The following is a 26,663-nucleotide window of genomic DNA, read 5'->3' on the forward strand; positions in this document are numbered from 1 at the left end:
CTCTGTCCCAGTAATTTCTTTTCTGCTCCATGTCCCTATTTTCCCTGACACCCCCTCCATCTCCTTTGGTTCCCAAACTACTTCCATTGAAACCATGTTCTTCACTCCCTGTCTCTGGCTGAATTAATGCAATATGCTCACTAGCAAGCACCGTGTTACGCATCGACTCCACTGGGGAGATTTAAAAAAAAATGCTCACCCAAAACAAACCAACATTCTTTTTGGGTTATTGTCTAACCATAAGACCATAAGACATAGGAGCAGAAATTAGGCCATTCGGCCCATCAAGTCTGCTCTGCCATTCAATCATGGCTGATAAGTTTCTCAACCCCCATTCTCCCGCCTTCTCCCCGTAACCTTTGATCCCCTTACCAATCAAGAACCTATCTATCTTGGTCTTAAATACACTCAGTGACCTGGCCTCCACAGCCTTCTGTGGCAATGAATTCCATAGATTCACCACTCTCTGGCTAAAGAAGTTTCTCCTCATCTCTGTTCTAAAAGGTCTTCCCTTTACTCTGAGGCTGTGCCCTCGGGTCCTAATCCTAGCGATTCAAAGTAATTTTTAGGCTAAAAATATTTCAGTGCTGGTGTGATGCTCGGTATGTGGGGCGTACTTCCCAAAGACTGGCGGATCATATCAAACAGCATGTCTCAGCCGCTGTTCGCAACGGGAAGGATACAGACCGCACCCAACCAGCTTGTGCTTGTAAAACTCAAAACACAGTGTCCAACGTTAGATGTGATTCTACGATTGGACCACATTTGCTAAATAATCCTCAGTGTGCTAAGAATTACGCTGACAACCAATTTAAGATTGCCAGTTGGGGTTGCAGTGTGGTGCATTTGCATGTACTGGAAGTGACATATATTAATACACAGGGCCCTGTTCATTACAGACAGAATGAACATGTACAAACAATGCGCCTGTTTCAGCTAAAGAGAACAAGTGACAGCCATTCGCCGACTCATTCCTCAGGGCAATGCCTTGACCAATCAAGGTCAAGCTGCCTGGTTTAAATTCCAAACAATGCCTGGCAGTTAACTGTCAGTTGCCATCAGTGGTGCATTCTCCATGGCAACACCACTTGCCAACCAATCAGCACTCTCTTCACATACTGTATAAATTTTTGTTTCCCCTCCCCCCCCTCCCCTTTTTAATTTGTTCATGGGATGTGGGTGTAACTGGCCAGGCCAGCTTTGAGTACCCTGGTTAAGAGTCAACCACATTGTTGTGGGTCTGGAGTCACATGTAGGCCAGACCAGGTAAGGACAGCAGATTTCCTTCCCTAAAGGACAGTAGTGAACCAAGTGGGTTTTTACAACAATCATTTCATGGTCATCATTAGACTTTTAATTCTATATTTTTATTGAGTTCAAATTCCACCATCTGCCATGGTGGGATTCGAATCCAGGTCCCCAGAGTATTACCCTGGGACGTTGGAATACTAGTCCACTGCGCCATCGCCTACTGGTATTCTTGAGTGTCCTGATGAGTGCAAGATGAAAAGCTTAGACATGTCTCTTTTTTCAGCAATAAAAATACTTTACTATCCAATATTTTAAAATAAACAATATAAACAATGCATCAAAGTGGGAATTTAATACTAAACTGAATTATTCAACAGATATTGATTCGAATTGAGCAACGTTGACTTAAGGCTGCAGAGTGTAGACAGTTTTCTTTTTATTTGAAAATTCGAAATTTGGAAATAGAATTTGCTGTCTCAAGCTAATGTGTAACCAGTGGTTGGAGGAAATAGCATCAAACTAATTGGTTCCAGTGCTCCTCTTCAACTGGTCACAGTGGGTGACATCCACCCACTCCCTGCCTGAGTGAGGAATGGCTGATCGTGCTTCACAAACACTGAAGGTTACCCTCCTTTGACAGTCAGCAGGAAATGGGAAAGTAATAGGTCGGTATTGTTAAAATGATCAGATTTGAAACTCTTGCTACCGTTCTTGCATTTGCCACTTGTTTTGATGTTGCTTGTTTTCCAGGGTAAGAGCTAAATTAAATTTGCCTTGTATACTCATCGTTGACCATCATTATGGAGCAAAGTGTTTCATGTGGGATGACGTGTCTGGGCAGAAACATTTGAACAACTCTATAATTGTGGTTGGTGGCAAGTCTACATATAAATGTGCCTATAGATGTTAATTCATTCATTCAACCATAGATTATGACCAAACACCAGATGATTACTTAGATCTAATATCCTTGTTTGGAATACTTACCCTTTGAAGGGGAGACTCCCACTATCAGACGTCCCTCTTTTAGAAACAGCATTATTCCAAAGGCATAGTAGACAGGCAGTTGAACTGGGCAGAAAAATGGCAGAACACACAGAAGTGTGGTGATTAATTCTGGGACAAGAAACAAGGTGAGACAATATGAATTTAAATGGTGCAACTTTACAGCAGACGAAGGAACAGAGAGACCTGGAGGTTCACATATATAAATCTTTGAAGGTGGTAGGATAAGTTGACAAGGCTGTTAACTAAGCATTCCGGATTTTGGCTTCATAGAGTCATAGGGCCCCATTTGAACTCCAGGGGGAGAATTTTCTCCCCGTTAGGGGGGTTGTATGGGAGCGGGCGCAGCCGATTGCTGCCCGCGATTGGCTGGGCGCCGCCATTTTACGTGAGCGGGCCAACTAAGGCCCACCCAGCGTTATGCGCGCCCTGATGTGCTGTGCGCTCCCTATGCGGGCAAGGGCGGGGCTGTTGCCTGAGTCGGGGCCTGCGCACTTTTGCGTATATGTGCGAAAGAGCGCAGAAATCTTGCTCGAGGCACAGAGCTGCCTCAGGGAGATTAGTTTAAGTTTAAAAAATTTTAATAAAGGGAAAAAATTTTTTAAGTTCACATATATTCCGGGCACCTTAATTGGCCCACCCATGTAAAATTCTCCCCCTGGAGTTTAAATGGGGCCCTATGACTCTATAAAGCCAAAATCCTGTATGCTTAGTTAACAGCCTTGTCAACCTATCCTACCACCTTCAAAAATTTATATGTGTGATCCTAAAAATTTGTGAAAATGTGAAACTTTCACATGAGCTGGGACATGTCTATGAATTTTATTAACATTTTTTTAAACCTTTACAAATCTTTATGAAACCTCATCCCGCCCGTGGATGAGGTTCCATGAAAAATGTGAAGGCTGCCTGGGCTCTTCGCCTGCCCAACAACCTTAAGGTTGGACGGGAAGCTCGGTTTATTGTTTTAATTGATGGTTAACTGGCCTTAATAGGCCTTTGACAGCTCGGCGGACATGCAGCCGAGTCGGGTGGACGCCCGCCGAACAGAAAATCTGAACGAGGCGCGGTGATGTTGGGACACACGCCCGACATCACCCCCGCATCATTTTGCGCCTCGGCGAGCAGGCCCTGCCCCCGCTCGCCGAGCCGAAGATTCTGCCCCACGTAAGCGAATAGGTTTTGAGTGAGTCCAAATTGTTGACAAAGCCCGTAGAGCAAAAAAGCTAGCGAATTATACTGAATCTTCTTAAAAGTTAGGCCCCAGCTGGTGTATGGTGTCCAATTCTGGTGGGCACCACAATTTGCAAAGTCAAGGCCCTTGAGAGGCTACAGAGTTTATTCACTAGAATGGGATCGAGGGTGAGCTTTTTCCAAACTTCCAGGCCCAGGACAAACCAGTGATAAGAAATATAAATGGAAATTAACAAGGTTAAGGGAGGATTTAATAGAGGTGTTCAAAATTATGAACAATTTAGAATAAGAACTGAGATATTGTTTCTGCTGGTGGGAGGGTCGCTGACCAGAGAATTAAGATCCTCATTCTTGTTTTGGCTTCACCCCTCCTAACCTGCTCCTGCTTTGCAACCTACAAGAATGCTGCACTCCTTCAATTCTGGTCTTTTACGTATCCCTCATTTTGATTGCTCCAGCGCTGACAGCCTTCAACTACCTAGGCCCCAGGCTCAGGAATTCCCTCCCTAACGCTCTCCAGCTCTCTACCTCTCTACCCCTCTTTCCTCCTTTAAGAAGTTCCTTAAAATCCACGGGCGGGATTTTCTGCACCCACCCACCGGCCGGAATCTGCCGGTCCAGCCGCAAGGCAGTGGACTCCTGGCTGGGAGGGGCCACCTCACCTGCAGTGGGAAATCCCGGCCTACATCTGTGGTCACCTTATCTCCTTATGTAACTTGGTGTCAAATTTTGTTTTATAATCACTCCTGTCAAGCACCTTGGGATAATTTAGTCTATTGGAGGTGTTGTGTAAACACAAGTTGTTTGTGTTATAAGATAATCGGAAGAAGAGCAAAAGGGAGAAATGTTTTTTGCGCATCGGGTTGTTGTGATCTGGAATGCATTGTCTGAAAAGGTCTGAAGCAGATTGAATAGTCACTTAATTAGATAAATACTTGAGGAGGAAAATCTTGCAGGGCTGTGGGGAAAGAGCAGGGCGTGCGGGACTATTGGATAACTCTTTCAAAGAGCCAGTAAGGGCACAATGGGCCGAATGGCCTCCTTCTGTGCTGTAAGGTTTTATGGTTATACATTAGTCTTTTAATGTTTGGTGCGAGCTGGTTACTTCATCAGGAACTCCCTGGGTTGAGGGAAATGTTTTTTGGCTCTGTGTGGGTACTGCATTAACCGATGCTGCTAGGGTATCTGCTGTTTGTGTAAATTCCATTGTTTCATGGTTTAATGCTTGGGTTATGCTGCCAGGACAGTGAACCCCCCATGATGAAATAGAAATAGTCAAACTTAGAGATCATTGTCATTTACTACCCAGCGTCAAAGGCGTTCTAGGGATGAACTGAATGTTGACCTTCTTGGGACAGTTACTTAAGGCACACAAATGCTGCGTGAATATACTTAATATGTGTAATCATCCCCAGTACTCCAGCTTTAATTGCGCATTTTAAGTCAAGCGACTGAATATGTTTTGAGAGAAAATAAAGTCTCACGTTTCTATAGCTACTTTCATGTCCTCAGGATTTCGCAAAATGCTTCATAACCCATGTCATACATTTTGCAGTGTGGTCACTGTTGTACTGTAGGAAATGCTGCAGCCAATTTGCACACAGCAAACTCCCTGCAAACAGTAATATAATATCGACCAGATAATCTGTTTTAATGATGTTGGTTGAGAGATAAATATTGATGAGGACCAGGGAGAATTCCCCTGCTCAATGAACAGCAATGATTGTGAAAATAAAAGGATGTGGTAGTAAGAACAATCTTTTGAACTTCAAGGGATAGCAATGCCTGAGATTCAATATTTACAAATTGAATCACAGAATTGTTCCGATGCAGAAGGAGGCCATTTGGCCCATTGTGTCTGCACTGGCTCTCCAAATGAGCATTATGACTCAGTGCCATACTCCCGCCTTTCCCCCATAACCCTGCACATTGTTTCTATTTTAAATAGTCATCTAATGCCCTCTTGAATGCTTCGACTGAACCTGACTCCACACTTCCAGGCAGTGCATTCCAGACCCGAACCACTCACTGTGTGAAAAACTTTTCTCTCACGTCACATTTGCTTCTTTTGCAAGTCACTTTAAATCTGTGCCCTCTTGTAGTAGGGATAAACCAGGTATTTCCAGGCCATTGAGTCTAACATCAGTGGTAGGGAAACTATTGGAAAAACTTGTGAAGGACAGGATTAATCTTCACTTGGAGAGGCAGGGATTAATCAGGGATAGTCAGCATGGCTTTGTCAGGGGGAGGTCATGTCTAACAAATTTGATTGAATTTTTCAACGAGGTGACTAGTTGTGTAGATGAAAGTAGTGCAGTTGACATAGTCTATATGGACTTCAGTAAGGCTTTTGACAAGGTCTTGCATGGGAGAATGGTCAAGAAGGTAGGAGCCCATGGGATCCAGGGCAATTTGGCAAATTGGATCCAAAACTGGCTTAGTGGCAAGAGGCAGAGGATGATGGTCAAAGGTTGTTTTTCCACTTGGAAACCTGTGATGAATGGTATACTACAGGGATCGGTGCTGGGACCCTTGCTGTTTGTAGTGGACATTAATGATTTAGATGTGAATATAGGAGTTATGATCAGTAAATTTGCAGATGACATGAAAGTTGGTGGTGTCATGAATAGTGAGGAGAAAAGCCTTAGATTGCAGGATGATATAGATGGGCTGATAAGATGGGCAGAGCAGTGGTAAATGGAATTTAATCCTGAGAAGTGTGAGGTGATGCATTTTGGGAGGATTCACATGACAAGGGAATACACAATGAATGGTGGACCCTAGGAAGTACAGAGGATCAGAGGGACCTTGGGGTACATATCCATAGATCCCTGAAGGCACCAGCACCAGTAGATAAGGTGGTTAAGAAGGCATATGGGATATTTGCCTTTATTAGCCAAGCCATGGAATATAAGAGCAGGGAGGTTATGTTGGAGCTGTATAAAAAGCTTGTTAGACCACAGCTGGAGTACTGTGTTCAGTTCTGGTCGCCACACTATAGGAAGGATGTGATTGCACTGGAGAGGGTGCAGAGGAGATTCACCAGGATGTTGCCTGGGCTGGAGTGTTTCAGCTATGAAGAGAGAGTGGATAGGCTGGGGTTGTTTTGCTTAGAGCAGAGAAGGCTGAGGGGGGACCTGATAGAAGTATCCAAAATTATGAGGGGCATAGATAGGGTAGACAGGAAGAAACTTTTCCCCTTAGCAGAGGTGTCAATAACCAGGGGACATAGATTTAAGGTAAGGGGAAGGAGGTTTCGACGGGATTTGAGGAAAACTTTTTTCACCCAGAGGATGGTTGGAATCTGGAATGCACTGCCTGAGGGGGTGGGAGAGGCAGGAACCCTCACAACAGTTAAGAAGTATCTGGATGAGCACTTGAAATGCCATAGCATACAGGGCTACGGGCCAAGTGGTGGAAAATGGGTTTAGAATAGATAGATGCTTGATGGCCAGCATGGACACAATGGGCCAAAGGGCCTGTTTCTGTGCTACATAACTCTATAACTCTAATAGTCCCAATCTCTCCAGTTTATCCTCATAGCCGAAGTGTCTCATCCCTGGAGCCATTCTCATAAACCTCTTCTGCACTCTCTCCAATGTGTTCACATGCTTCCTATAGGGTGGTGCCCAGAACTGTACACAATATTCCATCTGAGGTCTAACTAGTGTCTTCCATAAGCTTAGCATAACCTCCTAATCTTGTACTCTATGCCCCTATTAATAAAACCCAGGATACTATATGCTTTACTAACTGCTTTCTCCACCTGTCCTGCCACCTTCAATGATCTCTGCACATAGACATCCTTAAGAATTGTCCCCCGTACTTTATTTTGCCTCTCCATGTTCTTCCTACCAAAATGCATCGCCTCACGTTTCTCCGCATTGAACTCCATCCACCACCTATCTGCCCACTCCACCAACTTGTCTGTGTCCTCTTGAAGTTCAATACTGTCCTCACAGTTTACAACGCTCCCAAGTTTTGTATCATCCGCAAAATTTGAAATTGTCTCCCGCACACCAAGATGTAGACATTAATATGTATCAGGAAAAGCAAGGTTCCCAATGACATCCCCTGGGGAACTTCACTACAAACCTTCCTCCAGCCCGAAAAACAACCTTTACTCGCTGTTTACTATTACTCAGCCAATTTTATATCCACGAGGTATAACTTTTCTCACAAGTCTGTCGTGTGGCACTGTGTCAAATGCCTTTTGAAAGTCCATGTACACCACATCAACAGCATTACCCTCATCTACCATCTCTGTTACCTCTTCAAAAAACTCCAGCCAGTTAGTTAAACGTGATTTTCCTTTAGCTATCCATGCTGGCTCTTCCTAGGGAGGGCCCACGCCGGTTGGCACAGGGCCTGAGCAGCAAGAGGAAGCGGGGGTGGGGGGTGGGGAGGGAGCTATAAGGTCAAGAGATTGACCAACATGGACAACTGCGATGGCGACGATTGGCCCGACCATGGGTGCATCGCCAGCGGTGCTCTTATCTAGAAATCAGCGAGAGGCAATGCCGGAGGTGCCCACGTCTGCCAGTTTCTACAGGATGAGCTGCAGCCGCAAGGACTCTGGGGGAGTAACGCGGAGCTCCTGGCCTGTAGTGAGAGAATGTCTGTCCGGGTGCCAGGACCTTCGACCCCCACGAGGTAACGGCGGAGTGGGAGACATCCTGCCCGTCCCTGCCATGAAATCCACCGAGCTCCTCACGGATGCCTAATCAATGAGCTTCAAAGCGGAAGGATCGCGCGAGTTCACCTGCCCTGCTGCTGCTGCTCAGCAGAAATCATACTGACTATCCCGCCTGCCACTAATGGAAAATTCTGCTCCATGTGCCAGAGCCAGAACTGCAGTACTGTAACCTTAACTCTCTGTCAGAGCACCCAGCACCCGAGGCATCTGCAGGATTGCCAGTGGTTATTACTCCAGGAGTGTTGCAATGTGACAGCTTTTTGATATTGCTTGTGCCCGGAACAGTGACAAAGACCGATTCCCCTGACCCACCCCCAAAGTGGTTGGGTCCGGAGTGTGAATATTTGCCCTACGAACAGTAAAGAGTTAAGAACTAAGGCAGACACACTGTGCAGCGTTACTGGGAATGCACAGCAAGTCATATCGGCAAGATGAAGTGTGACCACTTTGGATGATTTGCACATTTTTTTACCATTTCCTGCTTTGAAAAATGTTTGCACTGTGAGTCCCGCTGGTTCCTGTGGTGATGTGGGATCAGAAGTGGTTTCTTGTAAATTGAAATGATGTCAAGAAAACCCCATGTGATTAGGACCGAGCTGTCAGCAGGAGAGAGAGAGAGAGAGGGATGGATGTTTTTCTAGATGTTGCTCCATGTTTCAAGTATGTATTTCACTGAAATTTGCCGAGCGCTTTGCAAAGCAGAAGCCTGTTTGAAATAGGTCCAGTGCAGTTCAGGCACTTCCATTCTCTCCCTTTCTAAAAATAGATAATGCGGAAATTGAACAAACACATTTACACATGCCCGTTTTTAAAGGGCAGAATTGATAAAGGAACTTCATCAAAATGCACTTTGAACAAAACAAATGGAAACTTCTAAAAAGGAGCCCTGATATTGTCAGTGCGCATTAGAACACTCTATCAGGAAAGATGCGGGTGGGCCTGTCATGGGGGCTATGTCCATCCTGGGCCCAGAGATTCTGCATGACTGGAGCTGTTAGTGAAAGCCTATTTTCTAGTCTGGCTGAGTCTAGGGGCAGGATTTTATGTCCCGTGGGCGGACGCGTGCCCAACCCAATCGGGTGTAAAACATTTGGGTCAGCGGGCATGCACGCAAATCGGCAGTGCGCCCGCTGACAATTAAGAGCCAATTAAGGACCTTTAATTGAAACCCATTTTTCAAGCGGGTGAATCGACCAGGCGGCCTTTGGATTCTTTATGAAACCTCATCCATGGGCCGGGCGAGGTTTCCACCAGCAATAGAAAGAAAATAATTTCTGGACATCATTTTATGACGTGTCCCCGTTCAGGCGATGGAGTCACATGTGGGGACATGTTTCTCTCCTTTTTGAAATCTTTATTTTTCCTTCGGGGCAGCCCTGTGCTTTCGGGGAGCTGTCAGTGCGCACCCGCCCGTGTATGCACAGACCTCCGTGTTCGCACTCCTCCCGTTCCCCCTCACCCCGGCAGCGCTGAGCTCCTCGGTGCGCCTTTCACGCTGTGCGTTTCCTGGCTGCTCTTGCCTGCTGCACCCCCTCGACGCTGGGGTAGAAATCGGTCTCGGGGTAAGGTGCGTAACAGGTGCCATTATACACTGCCTGATAATCAATTCCATCGCAGTCAATGGAACTAAAATGGACAATGCTTCATGTTAGTTTAGAGACACTGATTACAGATGGAAAGCCCAACATTACCCAAGGGGCTTTGCATTTCGAGGCAGGGAGAGAGGTACGTCTGCTTTGTAATGGACCCAAATCCATGTGAGGGTAAATCTGAAGAAATTGTTCCCAGCGCAGGGTCCCTGTGGATGGAAGAGTAGAACAGAGATTCGGATGTGGCCACTGCTGGTCAACAGGGGAGCCTCGTGAATCGAGCACGTTTCACCTGGCGCCCTGATCGGTCTTTCAAAATTTACACTGAGGCTGGATTTAGCAGCGATGTCATCACAGCATCGCACTGGTCCCTACAAGTTATGGAAGGCGAGTGGGCTTGGAAAGCTGGAGTCGGCTGGCCAGTTTGAAATCGCTATTTACCAAGACGTTAAGCTCATGAACAACACCAGTCATCAGCAACCTATCGTCGCCCGATGCGTTTTTCTCGGGTGTCAGACGTGAAAAGGTTTGGGTGTGAATTATGCAGCTGTGGTGAAGCAACACGAGGTTGGTGTAAATGGCCAGGCATCGACACCCTGGTGCTTCTGCTGGAGAAGGTGGCAGTGTCCGTATGTTTTTTTAGTGACGCTTTTCAAATCTTTTATTTTTTTTGCGCCTTCGATGGAAAAATAAAGACTGACTCTGAGAGCAGGGGCCCTTTACAATTCTATTCTGTTGGTGGTGTTACCATACGTCACCCTGGCCTACCGTGCTGATCGGGCGCCGAGCTCCGAGCCTCCCCTTTGCTCCTCTAATTAGCCTCCTCCTCACCAGGTAGCCACTAATTGGCCACCCGGTATTTGATTGGACGAGCTGTGGTGACATGGCCTGGAGCCGGCAGACTTGGTTTCTGTTCCGCCTCCCTCACCCGTCTGAGAAACGGCAAAATCCAGCTTCTAGCGTGCAGCAGCTGCATTAAAGTTAAGGCAGCTCACCCTTTCTAAATAATTGTCATCCTTTGTTTCAATTTATTCGAAATCTGACTGCATTCAAACGCTGAAGGCACAGAAATGACCCATCAGGGAGCAGCTTAAAGGGATGCAAATAGTTAACTTCTCCATTTCCAAAACTTGGAGAGGGTATTAACTGCAGCACTAAATGCCTGGTCATTAAAGTTATTGCTATCTCAGCGTCAAGACTCGTAAACTGCCTTAGGCGTTTTTCCAATACTCTGCTGGACCTGCCGCTTTAACTTGGCACCTAACATTTCCTGCCTTACCCAGAATCACACAGAATCTACGGCGCTCAGACTAATTGGCCACCCGATATTTGATTGGACGAGCTGTGGTGACATGGCCCAGCAAGTTTGTGCAGGTCTATATGCGCCACGTGAGTCATAGGGTCATGATGGCACAGAAGGAGGCCATTTGGCCCATCGAGCCCATGCCGGCTCCATGTAAAGCAATCCAGTCAGTCCCGCTCTCCGCTCTTATCCCTGTAGCCCTGCTAGGTTATTTCTCTCAAGTGCTCGTCCAATTTCCTGTTGAAATCATTGATCACCTCCGCTTCCACCACTCTTGTAGGCAGCGAGTTCCAGGTCATTATCACTCTGTGTAAAAACCTCCTTTTTCGCGCCCCCCGCTCCCCGCACCCCCCCCCGCCCAAAATCTTAAATCTGTGTCCCTGTTTCTCCTCCTCCTGTATTCTATCTCATCCTATCAGCATATCCTTCTATTCATTTTACTCTCATGTACTTTTCCAGCTTCCCCTTAAATGCATAAGGTATTGCTTGTATCTCTGTGAAAGGTGGTGTATTCAAGGCTGTTTGGCCAGGGCAGCAGCACGGAAGCATGTCCTGCCTGCTCCCTGTCAGTTTCAGGATGGTTTACGTTTTTCCTTCCCTCTCTTCCATTGCCCCTTCACTTCAGACCCTTTCATTGCCCCCGACTCCTGCTCATTCTCTCTGGCTGTGTCACAGTTAACTGGCAAAATAAAGAAGTTGTATCCCAGAGTTCACAGGTTCTACAAGCTAATGGGTTGATATTGATCTGCATAACTAACGTCACATTATTTATTTCACAAGAAGTGTAATCTTGTGAGTCACTGATGCATTTGTATGATGTGTGAATCTAACCTGCAATCGGCCTCTGTTTATAGACACATACAAACAGGAGGAGGCCATTCAGCCCCTCGGGCCCCTTCCATCATTAGGTCATGGCTGATCTGCATCTTAGCAACTTCTACCCACCATGGTTCCATATCCCTTTATCCTCATGCCCAATAAATATCCATCAACCTCAGTTTTGAAATTTTCAATTGACCTCCAGCCTCAACAGCTTTTTGGGGGAGAGAGTTCCAGATTTCCACTCCCCTTTGTGTGAAGAAGTGCTTCCTAACATCACCGCTGATTATCTAATTTTAATTTCGAAGACGTATCCCCACTGTTCTGGACTCTCCGACCAGGGGAAATAGTTTCTTTCTATCAACCCTATCAAAACCAAACTATACAATCCAATCCATGCCATATATAGACATCAGTTTCAAGTATTGACCTCCGACAGTGCACTCCCTCAGTGCTGACCCACTGACAGTGCAGCGCTCCCTCAGTGCTGACCCTCTGACAGTGCAGCACTCCCTCAGTACTGACCCTCTGACAGTGCGGCACTCCCCAGTACTGACCCTCTGACAGTGCGGCACTCCTCCAGTACTGACCCTCTGACAGTGCAGCACTCCCTCGGTACTGACCCTCCGACAGTGCAGCACTCCCTCGGTACTGACCCTCCGACAGTGCAGCACTCCCTCGGTACTGACCATCTGACAGTGCAGCACTCCCTCGGTACTGACCCTCTGACAGTGCAGCGCTTCCTCAGTACTGACCCTCTGACAGTGCAGCATTCCCTCAGTACTGACCCTTTGACAGTGCAGCATTCCCTCAGTACTGACCCTTTGACAGTGCAGCATTCCCTCAGTACTGACCCTTTGACAGTGCAGCATTCCCTCAGTACTGACCCTCTGACAGTGCAGCACTCCCTCAGTACTGAACTTCTGACAGTGCAGCACTCCCTCAGTACTGACCCTCTCTCAAGCACTTGGAATGTCAGCCTAACTTATGTTCACAAGTGTCTGGAGGGAGGCATGAACCCACTACCTTTGACTCAGTGATGAGATTGCTACCCACTGAGACAAAGCTGACTTACTGTCTTGAGTGAAGATGTGGGAAAACAGAAATAACCCAAGTTATGGATTGAGAATACAGATATTGTGTAATGTGCCTGAGTTGGCAGCTAGACAGATGTGTGTGAGTCAGCAACTGGACAAGGTTACCAATCAACTGTTAGTCAACCTCCTTCGTTCTTCACAATTACACACTTTAATAAGTATGAGACAGATGATGACGTATGATATGGAACAAACTTTATTGACCTCAGTGATTGATCTAACAGAAGATGGCTTTGGTCTCTGGTTCTATGTCTTAAACCCTAAAAATAACTGTTGAAAGCCATGCTTTTTTACACATGCTACGTTTTACATCAAAGGTACATGTCACAGATAAGAGCTCATGACGTTTCTATGCGTGAATCCTTTGAAAACAGTCCATTCATGTGAACAGTTGTACTTGTTTACTCTCAAGCTACTTCCATTAAACAAGAATTCCTGACTTAATTGACCCCGAATCCTTTAAAGAATAAGCTTTATCAACCATTATCTTTCCAAACTATAGTTAACCTTGGTTTACTGCCCTAGGTGTCATTCCAGTCACTTACTTTCTTGTGGAAGCATTTCCTGTGGGTACTACTCAGACATTTGGAGCAGGAGGCAAGCCTACTTATATAGGAAACTCTGTTGTACACCACGTAGTTTAATTATGAACTTGACAAGATGCCCATGTTACAACTGCCCAACAGACAGATGTGTTTAAGTTGGCCACTGGACAGATGTTTCTGAGTTGGCAGCTGGGCAGGTGTGTCTGAGTTGGCAGTTTGAAGTTGCCTGCCAAGTTACAGTGGAGAATCCCGTTTGTAAATAATTGTTCGCAACCCTCTATTTCTTCTATGTGTCGTTTTCCTCAAAATTTATGTTGTGGGATTTTAGTGTTGTGGCTCTTGGGGTGTCTGTAGAGACAGTGAGAGGCATTTAAATAAATGGTCCCTTGTAAAAGAAAAGTATTAAAACGTGTGTTGAGTATTTTTAGCCAAAACGGAGATTCCTGATTCAGTGTCTGGAGGATTCCGTTTCCTCCCTTTCACTGCTCTGCATTTGTCCACTGCCCCATCCTGTTGACAAAGTAGCTTTGAAGCGAATCCAACTATTTTGCCTTAATGTTGAAGATTAGATTTTGATTTTTGAAATTGCCTGCGCTCATTCCCCTCTTTCTCTGTGCTGTTAGGTGGGGTTAATGTTCCGAGTGACCCACATATGCTTTTGGTTGTTAAAGTCACGCACTTTTTGGTGAAAATATTGGTTAGTAAATTTTCGGGGTTTATGTATCTGAGTTGAAACGGGTGGAAACCTTTCTGTCCAGTGCAGATCTTCGTGTAAATTCCAGAAAGAATTGTGCATGCTTAGGTTTCCATGTCAAGGAGTGAATGACTGCTGATTTCCATCAAGCTTTTGTCACCTGTCCAGATTATTTTTTAATTTATTCTTTCATGGGATGTGGGTGTTGCTGGCAAGACCAGCATTTGTTGCCCATCCCTAATTACCTTGACCTGAGTGGCTTGCGAGGGCCATTTCAGGGGGCAGTTCAGAGTCAGCCACATTGCTGTGGGTCTGGAGTCACATGTAGGCCCAGACCAGGTAAGGACAGCAGATTTCCTTCCCTAAAGGACATTAGTGAACCTGATGGTTTTTTACGACAATGAACAAGGGTCTCATGGGCCTGAATCTCTTGTTCAGCGCCTAGGGGGACCCCGTAAAATGACGGGCGGTGATGTCAGGCGTGTGTCCCGATGTCACTATGCGTCATTCCAATCTTCAGTTCGGCGGGCGTGCACCGGAGTCGGCTGCGCGCCCGCTGACCTGTACAAGGCCTGTTAAGGCCATTAGTAAAACAATTGACCCAACTGAGAAAGCTGCCTGTCCAACCTTAAGGTTGTTGGCCAGGCGAAGAGCACAGGCGGCCTTCACGTTTTTCATGGAACCTCATCCACGGGCGGGAGGAGGTTTCGTGAAGGGATTTTGAATTAAATAAATTTTGATTAAAATACGTAAACATGTCTCAGCTCATGGGGCACTGTCACATGAGAGGGGGGACATGTCTGAGTTTTTTTTTTCTTTTTTACAATGTTTTATTATTAAATTAATCTCCTTGAGGCACGGAGCTGCCTCAGGGAGATTTCTGCGCTCTTCCGCGTGCACTCCCAAAAGAGTGCAGGCCCCGACTCACCCTCCTCCCTCCCTGCCCGCACAGGGAGTGCTCAGCGCTTCCGGGTGTGCATCACATTGGCTGGGCCTTAATTGGCCTGCCCATGCAAAATGGGGGTGCACAGCCGATGGCAGGCAGTGATCAGCTCTGCCCGTCCGATGGGGAGAAAATTCACCCCATGGTCACCTCTACTGAGACTAGATTTCAATTCCAGATTTATTATTTAAATTTAAATCCCACCAGCTGCCGGGGTGAGATTTGAACCCAGAGCTTTAGCCTGGGCCTCTGGATTACTAGTCCAGTCCTGATGTTTCTTTGCGTGGTTCAGTGTCAATATTTGCCTGATAATCATCCCTGTGAAGCACCTTGGGACATTTTACGACATTCTTTTGTTCAACTTGGGATGACCTATGAAGACATGATCCAAAGACCATGCTCCAGACATCCAAGAGGGATCTCAGGAATGTGGGGTCTTGCTCTGTACTTTCACAGATTCCACACACTCTCCTCCCAATGGCTGAAGTGTGCCTCTTGGAACTGTTTCAGATTTATTGCACTTGGTCCCACATGCTCTCGCTGTTAGATAGAATTACAGTACAGAAATGGCCTGCTCAATTTAATGTAGTTAATGTTCATGTTCCTCAACAGCAGTATCCAAATCTATCTCTGTTCACATGTTTCTTTAACTCCTTTTTTTCTTCAACCATCTATTCAACCTATCATTAAATGCTGAAATAGCCTCTGCTTCAGTCACGAATCCTAGTTATGAATTTCACAGCCTCAAAACTGCATGAAATAGAGCTTCCCTTGGCTCCCTGTCCTAATATCGATGTTCCATCATTCTAGATCCAGGGAAAGTCTGCATGTATCTAGTCTGCCCTATCCTTTTATAATTGTTGCCACTAATACCTGATTATCTCAGCAAAATACTGCAGATGCTAGAAATCTGAAACAAAAACAAAAAAATTGCTGGAAATACTCAGAAGGTCTGATAGCATCTGTGGAATGAGAAACAGAGTTAATGTCTCAGGTCAATGCCCTGCTTTCCTTGTCTGCTCTGATGAAAGGTGAAGGACAAAGACCTTGCGCTGTATATTATTTATAAAATATATAGAGATATGCTCATTGCTGTCTCTAAAAATTTAAAACTGGACAAAGACCTTTTAAAATGGCTGAATCTATGTCTGTCTGTGACCCTAAAACAAAAGGAGCTATCTGGCAGTATCGGAGAAACTTGCACCTCGTTATCCCTGAAGAGACCCTAATGATGCATTGTGGACTGCACAGACCAAATTCAAAAGGAGCCCTACAAAGGCCATCGGCACTTCATAATCCAGGCCGGTCAACTGGAGTCTGCTTATCTGCTAGGACAAAGGCTGTTCAACCTTCCTTTCAATTCTTAATGGTTGAGACATTTAGCAATCTCGGGAACCCAGATGAGGGATACATACCCCTTGTCAAAACCAGAGTGGAGTGGTGGGAGCCATGTGACATGAACCCCTGGCTGTTGGCACCAGTAATATTGCCTTGTGGAACTGCAAAGTCAGTCTGCCATTTTACCATCTAACTTGTAACATCACAGACAAGGAGCTCTGGCCCAGATTGGACACCTGGCCCCATCTACACTGCTTCTACTGGAAATTCTCTATGACTACCTGCAAGATTGATTCTTCTCTGCAGGCCTATCTCATTGTGTGAAGTCAACACCACTGGAAAAGTGAATTATCCAGCATCGGTTTTCAACCCGCCGACCTCTGTGAAGGAATACCTCATTGGAATTTGATTCTGGACTCTAGAGCCCATGTGAAACAATATTTCTTTTCTCTGTTGCCTCTGTCTTTCTTTTCTCTATCCATCCTTTATTGTATGAATACAAAAGGAGACAATGTTGCCCCCCACTCCTATGTTTTGAGTCTGTGCAAATAAACCAACCCTTTGAGTTCAGCCTAACTCAAGTTTGCTGGGGTTATGGATAGAAATTGGATGACCCCAAAACAGAAAGCATGGGAAAACGCCACCGTTTTCAAATCTGTTTATGGACGGACGATGAGAGAAGAAATCAGGGCTGTTTAAATTTGCCCCCTTCTGTCATCGTCTTGAAACGTTAACTCTGTCTCTCTATCCACAGATGCTGCCTGACCTGCTGAGAATTTGCAGGATTTTCTGCTCTGATTACCTCTTAATGTTCTGACACAAACAACTTCGTCATGTGGAGAAGGTCATTGAGACTTGACAGAACAATTGGAACATTCTGCTGTATCATTCTATGATAAAGTTTCTTTCATTGATATGAAGATTCAAAGTCCTTTTTCTTTCTTTGGTTCAGTTTAACACTGAGTTTCACTCTGTATCAAATCGTTTTTTAGGGGATTTGCTTTGGAGGTCAATGTTCCATCATTTTTGGAGCACCAGCTACGGCACATCATTCATGGTCTTTCCATGGTCTGTTCGTATTGGAGTGCAGTATCTGGCACATGCCCCTCAGACTCACTTTTGCTTCTGTTGTGGGATTCTTCCAAGTGCTGACTGTATCTTTGTTACTTTCCCATTACATGTAATTTATCAGATTGTAAAGATTAACGTCAACTATTCAAACAGGAGGTATGCCATTAATTTAAATGCTGGGATTCACCCAGGGGCTTGCCTTTCATGCACTAGAAGTGAACACCCAGTCCGCATTTCACTGAAGGAAGCCTAAATAACTAGCATTTCTACTGCAAGTCATAGAGCGAATGGTTAAACAAGTCGTGTATGTCAACTTAAGTGCAGAGACTATGCTTATACAAGTCTTCATGCCACATCATTAGACCAGAGTCAAGGTCCTTGTGAACTCCATCAATGGCCTCTTTGTCCTTGTCTTTCATTCTTGTTTATTTTCAACCGCCATTGAATTGTACCCAATTCTCCGGGCAAATCTTGAGGTCAGGAGTTGTTTCGTCAGCTGTTCTGTTAAATCTCTGCTTCTACACCATTGTCTGTGATTGGTTCTGCTCTGGCCATAGTTCCGATTTCTGATGTGGCAAGCAGGCTTGCCTGTGGGATGTGATATTCACAAACACTTGGTCTCCCAAAAGTGAAACACCTCTTTTAATGAGATTGAGAAACTTGCAAAGGGCCTGATAGGTTTCACCAGCATGTAACTTGGGTATCTCCTTGAACGAAACCACAATCAGCGTTGAGATTTGGCTCTTTGACTGCTGAATCCTCATATAGAGCTCAAACTGGGGATCTTTTATTCTGAAATTGGGACACATGTAGTTGATACTTGGCCAACTTGATATGTAACCTGATTCTTGTTGTAACTCAAGCATTCAGAAACTGGAAAGGTGGAATTTTAAGAAAGGAATCTGTAGCTCCTGGAGCTTTAGGTCCTATCTCTGTTTCCTCTCTCTCTCTCTCTCTCGCACTCTTTTTCTCTCTCTCTCTCTCTCTCTCTGGGTAAGACAACACTATTTTGGGAGCTACAAGTGCCCTTAGAGTTCCAAAATGGCATCCTCAGTGGCACACACAAACGCACACATACACAAACACACACACACACATGCATACACACACAAACATATGCACGCACAGACACGTGTACACACACATGCGTGCATGTATGCATTCACGAACACACATGCGCATACACGTGCACATACACGCACAAACATAAGTGCGCGTACACGCACGTGCATGCACACATACACATGCACGCACATGCACACGCATACACATGTGCCTGCACACACACACACACACACACACACACACACACACACACACACTCTCTTGTGGGATGAATTGCATTGGACGCCATGTTGTTGTAGGCATTGTTAAATGAACTCAAGCCAGATGATGAGGTATGAAACAAGACACAGATCTTTCCCTTGTTTGTAGGTTTAGTCACAGGATGCAGCATTACAGATCTTTGCCTCCTAACTGTTAACCCAGTGTTCTAGCTGACTCTCTTTTTATGTGTTCTTGTCCTTTATCAAACAATGCCCATCACTTGTGTATCTTTAACAACATAATCAACAGTTAACAGGCATTAGCGCGGGCAGTGACCATTCACCTGGTGTCTGTGTAGCAGGCAGATCGTGCCATTAGTGACTTAACACCGGCGCTGTCATTTTGGTGTTGAACACTCCAGCCAATGCCTTCTCTTAGCCTTCCACAGCTGAATATGCAATCAGCACAAGTTACAAAAGTCACCAGGGAGTGGTTTGGAAGGTGCTGAAGAAGTTTTTTGCTGACTTCAAAGCTTCTGGACAAATCAGTAGTTCCCAGATATGTGTACACTAGCAGGCATTCCCCTTTCAATACAGCATGACTTGGAGAATGAACAGAGGCCACACAAAGCAGGACAGGCTGCTGAGGGAGGAGGAGGAAGGTTCTTAGAAGGGAGGCCGTATCCACCCAGAGCTTTAAGGAAGCAATTCCCCTAGCTGAACCTCAGTGAGGGACAGTGTGTCAGGTGCCTGCGCTGCAGTAAGGATGTCCTCACTGAGATCTGTCATCTGCTGCAGCCTCAGAGCAGAAAGAGGATTGCATTGCCAGTGACTGCAAAGGTGACTGTGGCCACGAACCTTTCTGTCTCTGGCTCCTTCCAGGCTAGAACTGACCATCACAGAATCTGATTGACCACAATGTAAAAATAAAAGCCACCAGAAAATAAACATTCCAAGCAAAATTTATAAATGAACCCATGCTATATTGCATACATCAGTTCACTAATCACCTTTGTGCATCCCCTTAGTGCCTGTCTTCCATCTGTCTTCATGCTGCTATGCAATGCTACCCCAGTGGTTGCAGCAAGGCTGGTGGAAGGCTGCTGGTTCTCAGTGAAGGAAGCTGCAGATGGTCTTGCAGGATGGACCTCGAGCAGCTCTGCCCCTAGGAGGCCTGGTTTCAGACTGCATCATCTCAGTGTGGGTGGCAGCAGTCTGGGCTGGCTGACAGGCAACAGCAGGGGTGTACTGCTGGAGTGGCATAATGATGGCATTATGGTATAGTCGCTGGACTAGTAATCCAGAGACCCAGGGTAACGCTCTGGGGATCTGGGTTCGAATCCTGCCACAGCAGATTGTGGAATTTGAATTCAATAAAAATCTGGAGTTAATAGTCCAATGATGGCCATAAAACCATTGTTGATTGTTGTAAAAATCCATCTGATTCACTAATGTCCTTTAGGGAAGGAAATCTGCTGCCCTCACCCGGTCTGGCCTATATGTGACTCCAGACCCACAGCAATGTGATTGACTCTTAAATGCCCTCTGAAGAAGGGCAATTAGGGATGGGCAATAAATGCTGGCCTTCTTGCAGCAGTGTATTCAGGTCCTCAGAGCTGACTCCTAGCATGAACCAGGGCTATCTGCTCCCGTTGCTATTTGACTGTGTATATGACCGGCCTCCTTCCCACTTGTAGATACTGAACATCTCGCTTTCAGCAAGGCCTCCAGTACAACCTTGGAGCCCCCTCTCCCCCACTGTTGTGTCATTCTTTCCCAGGTGAGGTTCTGTTGAATGATGACTCTCAGCACCTGCTCCAGCCATTGTAAGAGGTGCAGGCTAACTTTGAGCAGTGAAGACTAGCTGTGCAAGGCATTCATGATTGGCCCTCTGATGCTGCATCCAGCCAATCGATAGCGCAAGTAGCACTGTATGCAGAGGTCATTCAAATGAGCAAGCTGTATTGAGGTTCACCATCCCTGTGCCTGTATTTGGGGGCAATCTTTCTCCCTCTGTCTCTTTCTGTCTGTTTCTCTTTCTCTCCATCTCTTTTCTGTCTCTCCCTATCTCTTTTTCTTTCTCTTTGCTTCTTCCTTTCACTTCTCTCTCACTCTCTTCCTTTCTCTAGCCTTTCTATCTCTCAGTCTTATAGATTTTTCCCCTTGGCCGTTGGTGGTGGAGGCTCCAACTGTAGTGGAGTCCCTCTAGATTTTCTTAGCTCTGTTGGTGTCATGTATTCCTCATGCTGCAGAGCGAGTCCCCGGTTCAAGGTAAAAAGCCAATGAGCCAGAGAGCGAACCCAGGTGTTCAGATTGAGAAGAGTTGAAGGGTAGTTCTCTTTGGGGAGCCTTTAGAAATGTCTGCTATGGGCGTAATTTCTTTACAGAGCATCAAGCAGGCTTCATGGTAATATCATATATTTGGGGAGTGGCACTCACTAACCCAAATAGCTAGCAAAATAACCACAGCGTTTAAAAGTACTTTAATGAGTTCACTGTATATGCCTGTAAGCTCTAGGCTGTGTGTGTGTGTGAGAGATTTTATTTACATTTCTTTTCCACCCACTTTAGTTTCTCACAAGTTCAGTCGCCAAACTCCTAACTGACTACAAAAGAATTGCCTGACGTGCTCATACCTCCCATACTCCCCCTGATATGGGTTGCTCTACAACCCAACCGCGCTCTCTGAGCTCCTCCAATTAAGGCCTTTTATGCACCCCTTGATTTCTATGGCTGTACCATTAGCGGTTGTGCCTTCAGCTGCCTGGGCCCTGAACTCTGGAATCCCCTTCCTAAACATCTCCACTTCCCAGCCAGTCTTCTCTTTATTACCCAGCTCTTTGACTGAGCTTTTGATTGCCTGTCCTAATGGCTCTTTCAATGTCAAATTTAGTCTGATAATTGCTGCTGTGATGTTGCTTGGTAGTCACCAGATATATGCAAATTGTTAATAAATTCCAGATTAAATTGAACCCTGATGGCCTGGCTCTCGAAGAAAGGCAGACCTCCTGCCAATGCCCAATGGTAACTTTGCTTATGAGAGTTTGTATTGTGGGTTGTGTTATGGGACAGAGAGGAAACAGCGGTGGTAATTTGGCATTTTCTCATCTGCATCAGAGTCTGGGATCTCCATGTAACGTTCAGTAGAGACCAGGTTGCTCTTGTTTTTGACTCCAATGCCATTTATATGCCCTGTCTTCTTGCCTTGCAGGAGAAGCAAAAAACATGCCTCCCTATCCAGGACCAAATAAGATGAGGGATTGCTACTGTACTGTCAATCTGGATCAAGAAGAGGTGTTTAGGACCAAAATAGTGGAGAAATCCTTATGGTACATGCTTTTACTCTACTGAATTTTAATTTTCACTTTTAATTGTTCGGTTACTGAAATTAAAATATTCCAGCATCAGTGTAAAATAATGATCAGAATAGCGTAACTACATTTTCTCAGATAATTCTCTCTTTCCGAAGCTGCTGGTTGCTGTTGATGGACTTTTTCATGGCCTCATCCATCTCTATTTTAGTTATCTCCTCAGAATTAGAGGAAGGAAGACATCTCGGAGGGCTGTGGGTCTGGAGGAGGTTCCAGAGACAGGAAGGGGCCAGGCCATGGAGGGATTTGAAAATAAAGATGAGAATTTTAAATTCAAGGTGCTGATCGACTGGGAGCCAATGTGGGTCAGTTAACACAAGGATGATTGGGAAAACAGGATTTGCTTTGAGTGAAGAGACAGGCAGCTGAGTTTTGGATGACCTCAAGTTCACAGAGGGTGGAATGTGGGAGACCAGCCCGGAATGCACTGGAATAGTGGAGTCTGGAGGTAACAAGGACACGGATGAGGGTTTCAGCAGCAGATGAGCTGAGACAGGGGCAGGGATGGGATGATGTAACAGAGGTGAAAAGAAGCGGTTTTAGCGATAGCATGGATATGTGGTCAGAAACGCATCCCAGAATCAAATATGACACTAAGGTTCTGATCAGTCTGGTTCAGCCTCAGACAGTTGCCTGGGAGAGAGATAGAGTTGGTGATCAGGCAATGAATTTTGTAATGGGGCCTGAAAACAATGGTTTTGTTCTACCCAAAGCAGTACAACTTTTCCAGTCAGGAATGCTTAGGACCAAGGCATTTCTGGATTTTGGAATTTTCTGGAGTTTGGAATGCTGAATCACAAGTATGTGAACTAGAGAGCAACATGGATGTAAATATTCAGCTGAAATATAAAACAGTGATAAAACATTATGAAGCAGTATGAAATATTGTTTTACTTATCCACGTGAAACAGAAACAGAAAATGCAGGAAAAACTCAGCAGGTCTAACAGCATCTGTGGAGAGAGAAACAGAGTTAATGTTTCGAGTCCGTATGACTCTTCTTCAGAGCTAAAGAGAAGAACGGACTCGAAACGGTAACTCTGTTTTTGTCTCCACAGACGCTGTTAGACCTGCTGAGTTTTTCCAGCATTTTCTGCTTTTGTTTCAGATTTCCAGCATTTGCAGCATTTTATTTTTATGCTACTATCTTCCATGTTTCCACTCCCAAAGTACAGTACTAAAATGATGCCAATTACATTGAGGGTCTGCTCAGGCCATTCCCGGACAACTGGTGTGAACAGTAAATCTCCGGATTGGAAAGGTTACAGTGTATTTAACTGGAGGAAATCTTTGCTCATACAGCAGGAACAAAACTGAGAAAATCCTCTCTGACTGCTTCGGGTGATCACGTAGACCACACGTATGTTAACTGTAAATCCACTTATCTTCTATATGATACAATCTCTGTCCCAGCTAAGAAGTGAACTCAGACTGGTTTCAGTTCGGTGACATTGATGAAGTATCAGTGGATCATAAACTGAGCTTTCAGGGCTGAGATTATCACCCGTGTAATGTCTTTGCCCTGTTTGCATATTTACATCGGAAACAACTGTTGATACTTAAGATTAATGTGGTTTCACTATTAAACTTCGTTGTGCCAGTGCTTTCACATTTGATAAGTAACCTGCACACAGTGTGTATTATACAGTTTTGGCTGTTCAAACATTTGTGAGGTTCAGCATTTTAAATCTTTGGTTTTACCTGATTAATAGCCCGATGCAATTAAATCCATGGTTGTTGTGATTGATTCCGCTGATTAGGTCTCCCCATGCAGAACTTGGTGTGATGTATGGGAAACTCATGTGCATAGTTTGGGCAGTCTGCATCACTTTCCCTCTGTTACAATGGTTGGAAAAGCACAAATCTTTTCAGATCTTTCGTAGGCACGGTTAAAAAATTGCCTTTCACAAACTCAGGATGTCTCAAAGTACTTTAAAAGCTATTGAAATGCAGTTGAAGTATGGTCACTGTTGTGATATGATAATGACCAGATATTGGCAGAGGGAGAACTACTAACCAGGATAGTATTCTTCTTCCTATAGCCCCTTGGGATCTTTTCCGTCCAGCTGAGAGGGCAGATGGAGCATGGGTTTAATGTCTCATAAGAAAGAGTGTCACCCTGGATTTTGTACTCAAGTCTCCGGACTGAGATTCGAACCTACAACTTTCTGAATCAGAGATGAGAGGGTTGCCCTCTGAGTCACAACTTGTAGCATTCAGAAAAGTGCTGTTGATAAATGTTAGAAATCCATATCTCCAAGAACTATATGCTTTTAAAAAAAATTGGAAGGACATTGAATTATTTGGACACGAGGTTTTTTTTGAAAAGTCTACAAATGCACTTTGGTCTGTGAGCCAGCTGCTTTTTTGAAAAAAAAATTACGTGACTTCAGCTAAGTGACCAGCAAGGCACATGGGGCGATAAGAGTTATTTTGTTTACTTGAGTTAAAATTTAAAAAAACAGCTGGGGTTTCTGCTGATTAGCTGAAAAATACCTGGCCTGGGAGACATTCTATCTGCACATGTTTTTTGAACAGTGTGTGTGTGTCTTTGGAGCAAACTCTGAAAGAAGTTTGCACCTCTCTCTCTCTCTTCCTCTGTCTCTCCCTGTATTGCTTGCAGTCCAGATTAAATGTTCAGCTTCAGCTAGAAAATTCTCATCTCAGGGTAACACTTCATCTCAGAATAACTCATCCGTATTTGAAAGCCTGCAAAGCTGCAACAAGCAAGAGTTAACAAAGACAGTGTTTCCCTGAATATCCTTTGGAAAGGACTTCCAAACTAATGTGACCAGCGATCCATCTTCGCATGCAGAAGCATTAAGACCTTTTTGAACTTTATGCTTTTTCATGAAGTGCTCCTTTATGTCAACCTCTGCAGAGTCCTTATTTGTCTCGTCACATGTTCTATGTGCGTGAATGGGTGCGTGTTGGGATTTAAAAGGGATAAATCGTTACACTTCCAGATTACAAATTGTATGTTAACTAATTTTTCAACTTGTTTCAAAAAAGAAGTTTTGTTTCATAATAAGTCAACTATTCTGAGTTTATTGAAAGAAGCCTGGTTAAAGTTTATTTTGTTCTGAGTCTAGCAGTAGCGAAGGTAAACAATTGGCCATTTTGGCGAGTGATTTTAAACATTTACGTTCATGGTGCGACCTGTGGAGTAGTGGGTCTAGAGAAACCGTGCACTCCTCCCATCCTGGCTGTAACATACATTGGGGGCTCTTGTGGGATTTTGAAAAGCGGACAGCGGGTGATTGGGCGCGGATTAATACTAATTGGTAAAGGATAAAAAGTCAGAACCAGGTTTCTTTATATATTAGTAAAACAAAATGGCTTTGGAAGTTGCTAGGACTCTTCTGGGAGTAGAAGATGTAACAGGATAATTTGAAATCCTTGACTAAAGCTAAACCAAGAGTTAGCAGATAAAGTGAAGGTAGAAATAAAAGCAGGATTTCATAAGGAGGATGTGATTAAAGTACTTATCCAGTGTTTAGAATTAAAAGAGGAGACACCTGAAATTGGTGTATCACAGCTATAGTTAGCTAGGATTCAGTTATAAATATTGAGGAAATGAATCTTTAAATTCTTCCACAAGGATTATTTCCCCAAGAGTTTCATACATGGCATCTACCTTTAATGCCCGTATCCAACTGTCGAAATTACTTTGCCTTACCCTCTCAAATTCAATATGAATGCGAACATGAAAAGGAACTGAAAAAAGCTGAATTGAAGGAAAAAGAGAGAGAAAGAGAGATGTGAAAACTTGAAAAGGGAAAAGAGAGAGAAATGGAAATGCTAAAACACAACCTCCAGAGAGAGAAGTTAGCAAGGGAGGAAGGAGAGAAGGAACGAGAAAGTGAGTACCAACTTAAAGGGCTGGAATTTAAAAAAAGAGGCCCCAGATGCTGGAGGAAGTTTTGATGAAGAAAAAGACTAACCCCCAGCCCAGAGCCCAGTGGGACGATGTTTAAACTTGTACAAGTCATACCAAGGTTTGAGAAGAGGGGTGGAGAGGCATTTTTTTCATTTCATTTGAGAAAGTAGCTAAGCAAATGAGGTGGCCAGGAGAAAACTGGACACTGCTCTTGCAGTGTAGGTTGGTGGGCAGAGCTCATGAGGTTTATGCATTAATTTCAGAAGAGGTGTTTGTGGATTATGATGCAGTAAAAAAGGCTGATCTGAGTGGGTGTGAGTTGGTCCCTGAGGCAGACAGGCAGAAATTTCTAAACGTAAGGAAACAGCCTGGTCAGACCTATATTGAATTTGAGAGGGTAAAGCAAAGTGATTTTGACAGTTGGATACGGGCATTAAAGGTAGATGCCACGTATGAAGCTCTAATGGAAATAATTCTCATTGAAGAATTTAAAAATTCAATTCCTCCAATAGTTAGAACCCATGTTGAAGACCAAAGCGTTAAAAAAGCTAGGCAGTGGAGGTGCCTGATGATTATGAGTGTAGATCTATAAATCCAAACCCT

The 26,663-nt window shown here is 44.7% G+C and overlaps 1 protein-coding gene across 1 annotated transcript in view; it reads left to right on the plus strand.

The window, feature by feature from the left end:
* The window catches only part of rasa3 (RAS p21 protein activator 3), a 181,078-nt gene that overhangs the window by 65,826 nt on the left and 88,589 nt on the right, over nucleotides 1–26,663 (plus strand). The window contains exon 2 of the mRNA XM_041199605.1: nucleotides 22,022–22,139. Coding sequence (XP_041055539.1) covers nucleotides 22,022–22,139 — 118 coding nt within the window. The remainder of the gene's footprint in view (nucleotides 1–22,021; nucleotides 22,140–26,663) is intronic.

The sequence above is a fragment of the Carcharodon carcharias genome, chromosome 11 (genome assembly GCF_017639515.1).
Source record: "Carcharodon carcharias isolate sCarCar2 chromosome 11, sCarCar2.pri, whole genome shotgun sequence".
Lineage (NCBI taxonomy): Eukaryota > Metazoa > Chordata > Chondrichthyes > Lamniformes > Lamnidae > Carcharodon > Carcharodon carcharias.